Source organism: Arachis ipaensis, chromosome B1 (assembly GCF_059453495.1).
Source record: "Arachis ipaensis isolate K30076 ecotype BB chromosome B1, ASM5945349v1, whole genome shotgun sequence".
NCBI lineage: Eukaryota > Viridiplantae > Streptophyta > Magnoliopsida > Fabales > Fabaceae > Arachis > Arachis ipaensis.
Genome location: NC_142436.1, coordinates 51783213 through 51791284, shown reverse-complemented (window position 1 = coordinate 51791284; position 8072 = coordinate 51783213). Strand labels below are relative to the sequence as shown.

General features: G+C 29.6%; 1 protein-coding gene across 1 annotated transcript; it reads right to left on the bottom strand.

The window, feature by feature from the left end:
- Positions 1-964: 964 nt before the first annotated feature.
- On the bottom strand, positions 965-4091 carry LOC107630038 (putative protein disulfide-isomerase A6). Its single transcript, XM_088502750.1, has 5 exons — positions 3928-4091; positions 3439-3523; positions 2893-2997; positions 1731-1817; positions 965-1621 (listed from the first exon to the last, which is right to left on the bottom strand). The coding sequence occupies exons 1-4, from the start codon at positions 4089-4091 to the stop codon at positions 1776-1778; spliced, it is 396 nt and encodes a 131-aa protein (XP_088358876.1). The 3' UTR covers positions 965-1621; positions 1731-1775.
- Between the last annotated feature and the right edge of the window lie 3981 nt (positions 4092-8072).

The window sequence follows — 8072 nt, the reverse complement described above, 5'->3', positions numbered from 1 at the left end:
AAGAATTGAATTAAAATGAAATTTTTATTGAATTTTTGGCCCATGGGTGTTGCTCCCAGGGCAATGCTCAGCTCCTGGTGAGAGCGTAGCATCGTGGCTCTTGTCCTTGGCTCTTTGTTGCGTGCCAAGCTTGGGTGCATCAGGATAGCGCTTCGCTCTTGGGGAGAGCGCAGCATCATGCTGCCTTGGCCGTGTCTTGTGCGTGACATGCTTCCCTGGGCCGTGTCAAGCTCGTGCCTCATGCACCAAGGAATAAGGGAAGTAGCGCTCTGCTCTTGCCAAGAGCGTAGCATCCTTGCTTCCTTGGTGAAGTTCCAAGTTCAAGCCTTGGTGAAAGTATTTGGGGAGCAATTTTTCTTGAATTTTCATGAAGAGAGCACGACAATGCTCTCTCCAAGAGCGGAGCGCTCTCCAAGTGAGCGCTACTCTGATGGGCTTCCTATGGTCTCCCTTTTCGAATCCTGGTGAATGCATTTGTGCCCATTTTTGCTTATTTTTGGTCCTTAAAGATGTATTTCACTCGTGCCTTAATTTCATGCCAAATATAGATTGCCATATATCGTTGGAAAGCTCTGAATGTTGGATTTCCAATGCAACTGGAAGCACATCAATCGGACATCTTAGCTCAAGTTATAGCCCTTGGAAGGAGGCATGGTCATGCTATGAGCCCCCAGATTTTAACTTAGCGAAAATTTTGCTTCCAAGCTCATTTTTGCCTCACGATAATGCTCTGCTCTTGGCAAGAGCGGAGCTTTGTGTGCTGATTGCCAATCTCCTTTAATTTGGTCATGGGTCATGCTTTTAAAAGCGTGGCCTAAGCCTCCAAAGTGTGCTCCAACTTCAAAGTGTGCCCCAAAGCTCTTTTTTTTTCTTTTTTTTTTTTTGCTTATTTTGTGCTTTTTGCTTCTTTTTCTTCTTATTTCCTACAAAATTTATAAAATCAAAAGATCAAGGAAATATACCATTTAAGTATAAAAGCATTCATTATTCAAACACAAATCATCAATTTCTTGTATGAATAAGCATAGAAAAACATGACATGGTGACATGTCATCACCTCCAACGTTGGCATATCCACGCGTGCGCGTACTCCACGCGTGCGCGCCATGGACGCGTACGCGTCGTTGTGCGTTTTCAAATCTCTTAAAAAGTAATAAACTATGTTACAAATCTAAACAACAAAAAATACTACAAGCCTATAACTATGTTACATCAATGTAGCTATAATCTAAAATTGTACATTTAAAAATAGCCTACTAACTTTCATTTTTAGCAATTGATCTAAGAATTTAAAAATAAATGAGAAAAGAAAATCATGAATCAAAGACCTTGTGATTCTGTAATGACACTGTATTTGTGGAGAAGCAAAGTCGTAGCTTGCTCATCACATATGGCTTGTATGGTGAGTTTCTCCCTGCTCAGGCCTTCAACTGCATCTTTAATCTTTGAAAAATCAACAGAAACGGTCTCATCTAGGTGCACCAAAAACCCTCATTTCTCATGTATCCAGTTGAACTGCATTGCTTATCATTTCCCATGAGCCTCCTCTAATCGAAAATGCACGAGCGGAAGCAAGAAAAGAAATATACATGGTCTTCACTAAATTTTCGGAAAGCAACCCCTACTCATTCCATAGTCCATTCACATATCACATCAATTCAGTTGCATTATGCATTGTAACATAATAAACGCAATAGTTGTGTTAAGGTAAGTAATAAGTAATAACTAACCTGGGAGATCAAGAACCTCAATGCCCATAGGTCTATTATATCAGCTTAAGTTTCATATTGCCCAATTGTGACATCCAACTTAAAGTCCTGCACAGAAAACATAATTAGAAGATCCTGAAATCTGAAATTCCTCAGATAGTAAATGTACATTATATATCTTAATTATACGAATAATCTAGATGCTATTTACAATAAATCACATACACACAGCACATGCATGCAACAAGAGAAATTAATTATCAGGTCCATCTAGGTAATATTTGATTCATAATAATAATATTATATATACATACACTCCTATGAAGCTAATAATGAATACCTTTGTCAAATGGTAATGTCCTCAGCTTTATACAATAAATCCACAGATTTTGCAAGAAGAGACTTGTACTCTTGAGAGTAAGTAACCATATACAGTTTGCCCAAAGATTGACCTTATGATCTTCACCACCTATAAATCCTTTTTGTAGCAGAGTAATCTTTATAAAATGCTAAATATGTATTTTTATATATTATTAATTTTAGATGTATGATTAAAATGTGATTTTTTGAGAATATCAAGAGCACATACAATTAGATTCTCTCACTGTGGGATGTTCTCAAATAGGATATACAATTTCAACCCAAGAAATAGAATTGATCCATCTTTGAATCTACAATATGCATTCCAGCTTAGACAAGTGTGTCCACTTAAAGTTGATCCAAGAATTGCCATAAACATGGACCCAGTCACATTCCAAAAGTTTGACAACCAATACTTCAAGAACTTGCAGCAAGGAAAGGGTCTCTTCACCTCTGATCAAGTGCTCTTCACAGATCCAAGGACTAAGTCAATGGTAAACTTGTTTGCATCAAATGAAGCAGCATTTAACAATGCCTTTATGAGTGCCATCACTAAGTTGGGTAAGGTTGATGTCTTAACTGGTAATCAAGGTGAAATTAGGATTGATTCACCAGGCCCAACTAAACAAATCAAATCTAGTAGTACTTCCCTTTTTTGATGTTGTATATACCTATATAAATCCCTCAGAACTCTTATTATGTCAGGAAGCAACCCTATTTTGTTGTCTACACACAATTCTAGCCTAACTCCCTGCATTTCAATAATCATGGTTTATTACTTAAGTACCTAGTTAATTATGAGTAATTGGTAGAGTTTAATTACCTCACAAACCCGGTGTTCAATGGCTACTTCTAAATAGTTAATTACTCTTTCCTTCTCGCTTGCTGTGTTCAAAGCATATCCGTCTATATGCCTGATGAAATACTCCTATATAAAAATAAATTCCAAAATAATTAAATTAGTTAATTTATCATTAAGATCACTGAGGAGAATATCTTGTTTAAAAATTTTTGTGCATATATAAATTCCTAAAATGCATATGCTTCATCGGAGATATGAGAAAAGCACTTACAATCCAAGCAATACATTTCCAACGTGCTGACTAAGCTCATAGAGATAAAAAAAATGGAAACGCCATGCCTGCTCTCGTCTTTGAAGAACAACTCTAACCTCCTAAGCTCACTGAACGCTCTCATATCTAATTCAACCGCATGCACAACATAAATAAATAAAAAAAACATGATTTAAATGACTAATTGAGTATGAATAGTTTGTAAGGGAAACAGAGGAATTGTACACAGTTCATAGTATTTTATAGAAAGGTGTTGAATATAGAGAAAGTGAGAAACACCACTTGTGCTTGCTTACCTTGCCAATTAAAACAGATTTGGCTTTCTTGAAGCTGGAACCGAGCTTTTCATATTCAGGGGCAAGCTTTTTACAGTGCCCACACCTATGGTAACAAAAAAGTGGTATGAGAAACACAGATTAAGAATTAGAAAAAAAATGTTCATTTTATCTTTGCTGGATCGCCATGATGAATCACCCGACAGAGTGAAAACCTGGCAACTATATATATAACGAACTCAGAACCTTCAATTGGCACAAAAAAAGTCTCGTTGGTACCCTCATTCTCTCTAGTGTCAATTATACAGAGATCTTATCATCTAATAACCTATATTAAAGGAATCAAATCAAAGAATATAAAGTTAAACATCTATTAATCTAAAAAATCAACGAGAAAAATGATAATAACACATTCTATTCAAACTATATATTGAACTAAACCCTAGATAAGGTAAAAATTAAATCAACAAAGGAACCAAAAATGAATTGGTGATTATTTTATTTTATTACCAAGGAGCGTAAAACTCAACAAGTGCTCCTCTGTCCTGACCAACCTCCTTCTCAAAGTTATCTTCAGTGAGCACAACAACATCATCTGCAGAAACAAATACGAAGACGAGAGCAAACACCAAGACTCCTAACACTAAACCCCTGCTCCAGATCTGTGCACGCATCAAAGTGTTAGAGGTGTTCGGAGTTAATTAATGGTCTAATTGTTCTGCTTATTTACAAAGATCAAAGCTTAAAAGTGGAACCAGATATTGCCAAGCTCAATTTCGTATTCTAAAAATCCTAATTCATCTTACCAAATAAATATTCAGAATAACATTGACAATTGAATTTCAGCAATGTATATTGAACCAAAAAAATTGGGGAAAAGCATCATGTTGCGATAGAACACAAATTGGGAGCACAAGAATCAGAATTGAGAAGGAGATTAAGAAACTCGTACCTGATGACTAGAGCGCGATTCACATTTCAATCAAAAATAGTACTAGCTTGTCCGAGAAAAGGATTCAGATCGCGATTAACATTGATATGAAAACTTGGAAGAGATTCGAGCGGTGAAGAAGAAGAATTCTCAGAGGGAATGAAGCACTGAGAGTAGTTTGTGTGAAACGAGCCTCCCACAGTCAAGATATTTTTAGTTTAGCAGTTTAAGGTTGTTGTTATTTTTAAAATTTTAATTTCTTTGTAGTGGCCATAGTATAAATTACCGTTAAAATTTATAGTATTAATGATAAATATACAATTGCCACTAAAAGATGGTTTTAAAAAAATTATGATAATAATATTATGACCACTAAAAATTTGTCGCTAAAAATCTTTTTTCTTGTAGTAAAAATCAACTTTGAAGCAAAGGTTACGTTGTCTCTTTCATCTTCATCATTCGTGGAGGTGAAGGATTTTGCATCATTCTCCCATGATACATAGGCTTGTTGCTTTTTCTTTGTCTTCTTATCCCGCTTTCCTTTTGTAAGAATTGGACATTTTGCTTTTATATGTCCAATCTCATTACATTCATAGCACTTTAGCTCTTTTGTCTTGGATTGTCCTTTGAAGATGATTTTCTCTTCTCAATTATCTTATATAACTTCGTTAACAACCGTGCAAGCTTTTCTTCTTGGTCGTCTTCATCATCATCTTCATTCTTTTTGTAAGATATTGCCTTTAATGCTAAGCTTTTTTTCTTCATTTCCTCTCCATATAATTTATTAAGAAAAGTAATCTCATATATAATTACATTACCTCTCAATTGATCATAGATGAGTTCTTCAAAGTTTTATCCTTCTTGAATTGCATTTACTTTGGAATCTCAGGAATGTGTAAGACTCCTTAGTATCTTGCTCACAATATCTCTTTCGAAAATTTTTCTTCCAACCAAATCAATTTTATGATGATATTTGAGAATCTCCCAAACATATCTTCAATCTTTTCATTATCTATCGGTTGGAATAACTCATACTTGTGAACTAATTTATCAATTTTAGATTGTTTGACATGATTAGTTCTTTCGTATGTTATGCTAAGTTTATCCCAAATTTCTTTGATTTTTTTGCACATAGATATCTTCATATAGTCATTTTATGTAATGCTACAATGAAGATAGTTTATAGCTTTATGATTAAATGAGACTTTTTTGTAATCATCATTGGTCCATTCACTCTTTGGCTTCTCTTCATCAAAAGCTTTGTTTACTCTATCAATCTTCTCAGTAATGATTTTCTTTTTATCATTCCTAATTGGTTCCATCTAGGAATGATGGATACTGAGATGAATGTTGTTCAATAAGATTGTAGCTTGTGCTTGTCCTAGCCATGATCTACACTCTCAAATGGTTAAACTTTTCAAAGAGATTAAATTCTGATACCAAATGTTATATTAAGAATATATGTCATGCATTTACTTTTTTATTTATCATACAATCAATAAATAGATTAGATTAAATTCATGTCTAAGATATAAATTTATTACTTTTCAAAACATTAATTATAACAAAAATCCGAAACATATTATCATTCATCAAAAGGAGGCCACTCAAATAAAGACGCCTAAAATGTCTTTTTTTTAAAGATGTTTTTATGTTGAGTTTTAATTGGTTTCTGTATAATTTATTCGGTGTTCCTCATCACATATTATTAAATTCTTCAAAAGATTTTCTTTCCAAAAAATAATAAAAAATATTTAATTTAGACTAAAACAAAAAAGGTAATAGATTAACTATTAGATTTTTTTTAAAAGATTATTTACATAAAAAAATATATCACATTCATCAAAATATATATATATAAAACAAGTTCTTAAAATTTTTATAAATAAAAAAATAATTAATTTTTATTCGTATAATATATAAAACAATTACTATATTATTATAGATTAAAATTTACTAATTTAAAATTTGTTTTTATTTTTAATATAAGCATTAGAAATAAATATATTTTTTATAACAAGGTGTAATGTAACAAAAAATATATAATATTAATTAGTTTTTAAAAAATTCTCAAAAGATGATTTTTTCTAATAAAGTGTTATTAAAAAATTAACATTATAAAAACTAATTTCAACTAATATGATATAATAGGTTATTAAATATATTTAATATAAAACACATTGAATATAATTTTTTATTGAGTTTAAATTTTAAATAATTTTTAATTTAAAGAGTTAGAATATTTTAAAGAGTTAGAATATTTTAACATCATTTTTTTAGTATCTTTTTAATTGAGTCTTTAATTTTTTAAATTATAAACCTTATTTATAATTAAGAGTAATATTTTAACACCACCAATTAGTCACACATATAAAAATAGAAGAATAATTCTTTTGTCATAATTATAATCTAACTTTATAAGCAATACATCAATACAATGAAACTATATATAAGTAATATAACTAAATTTTATCTACATCTATAGTCACATTTTATAAATAATATAATTAAATTATATTTATGTTATAATTAAAATATGAATAAAAATACAAAAAATTATTAGGATAGTTAATTTTTTTTCGTTCATAATTTTTTTTATTATTTTTTTGTGAAAATTTTAATTATTTTAATAATTAATTATTTTTTAAAATAGATAATTGAATAACACAAAAAAGTCTTATTAAGAGTAATTTATTTATATATGATTAAAAAATAATTGAATAATTATATACGGTAAAAAATTAATATTATTAAAAAATAAAATTAAAGTTTATTTTAAAATTAAGATAAAGTTTATTTAAAAATAAAATTAAAAATCATGTTTTTTTTTCTTTTTTCCAACATTTATCTACGAGTAATTCTATAAATATTTTATGATGAATAAAAATATTAAACTCGTACTAAAATTTATTCTAATAAAATTTATTTTTATTTTACTAAACATTAAATAAACTATTGAAAAGAATTTTGTTTTCTCTATTAGAGAAGAATGATAAACTTCCATACTTTTATTATGTTATGGCAATAATTTGGCATGTTATTTTTTAATGTACATAATAATAATAATAATAATAATAATAATAATAATAATAATAATAATAATAATAATAATAATAATAATAATAATAAACAAGTATATCACAGTAAAAAAGGAAGTATGTCACCAAATAATTTATCATCCGAATTATATATGAATCAAATTGATAATATGAGGGCTAACACTACAAAAATCGATAACAAGGTTAGGGATTTACAAAACCTTTCTTAAGATCATAGAAAAAAAAAACGTTTATATTTGTGTGATATATAAAACAATTATCATATTATTATTATTATTATTACATTATATATATATATATATATGAGTAAAAAAAGTCCAACTGTTTTAAAGTAAAATTTTCTTTTAATATTTGATTAAATGTTCTTGTATTTAGTATTTTTTGTTGCACTTCCTCTTAATTAAAAATATAATCATTATAATTTTTTAGTTATTATTGCTAGGGATGTTTACAGATGGGATATGACTGAAATTTCGATCCAATCCGCACTAAACTCATTAGATTAAATTCGATATTCGCACTTTTTATGTTTGGATCATATATCAAATATATCCATAAAATAAAAAATATTAAAAAAATTTATTTTTATAAAAAAAGTCAATAATTTTTTTGTTTACTTTTGTAAACATATTTACTTCTATCTGATTAGAGTGTGGATCCGATTC

Coding starts and splice junctions, on each gene's coding strand:
- LOC107630038 (XM_088502750.1), bottom strand. CDS start 4,091: ATGCGTGCACAGATCTGGAGCAGGGGTTTAGTGTTAGGAGTCTTGGTG. Junction 3,524..3,927: donor GTTGAGTTTTACGCTCCTTG/GTAATAAAATAA, acceptor TTGTTACCATAG/GTGTGGGCACTGTAAAAAGC. Junction 2,998..3,438: donor AATCTGTTTTAATTGGCAAG/GTAAGCAAGCAC, acceptor ATTTTTATATAG/GAGTATTTCATCAGGCATAT.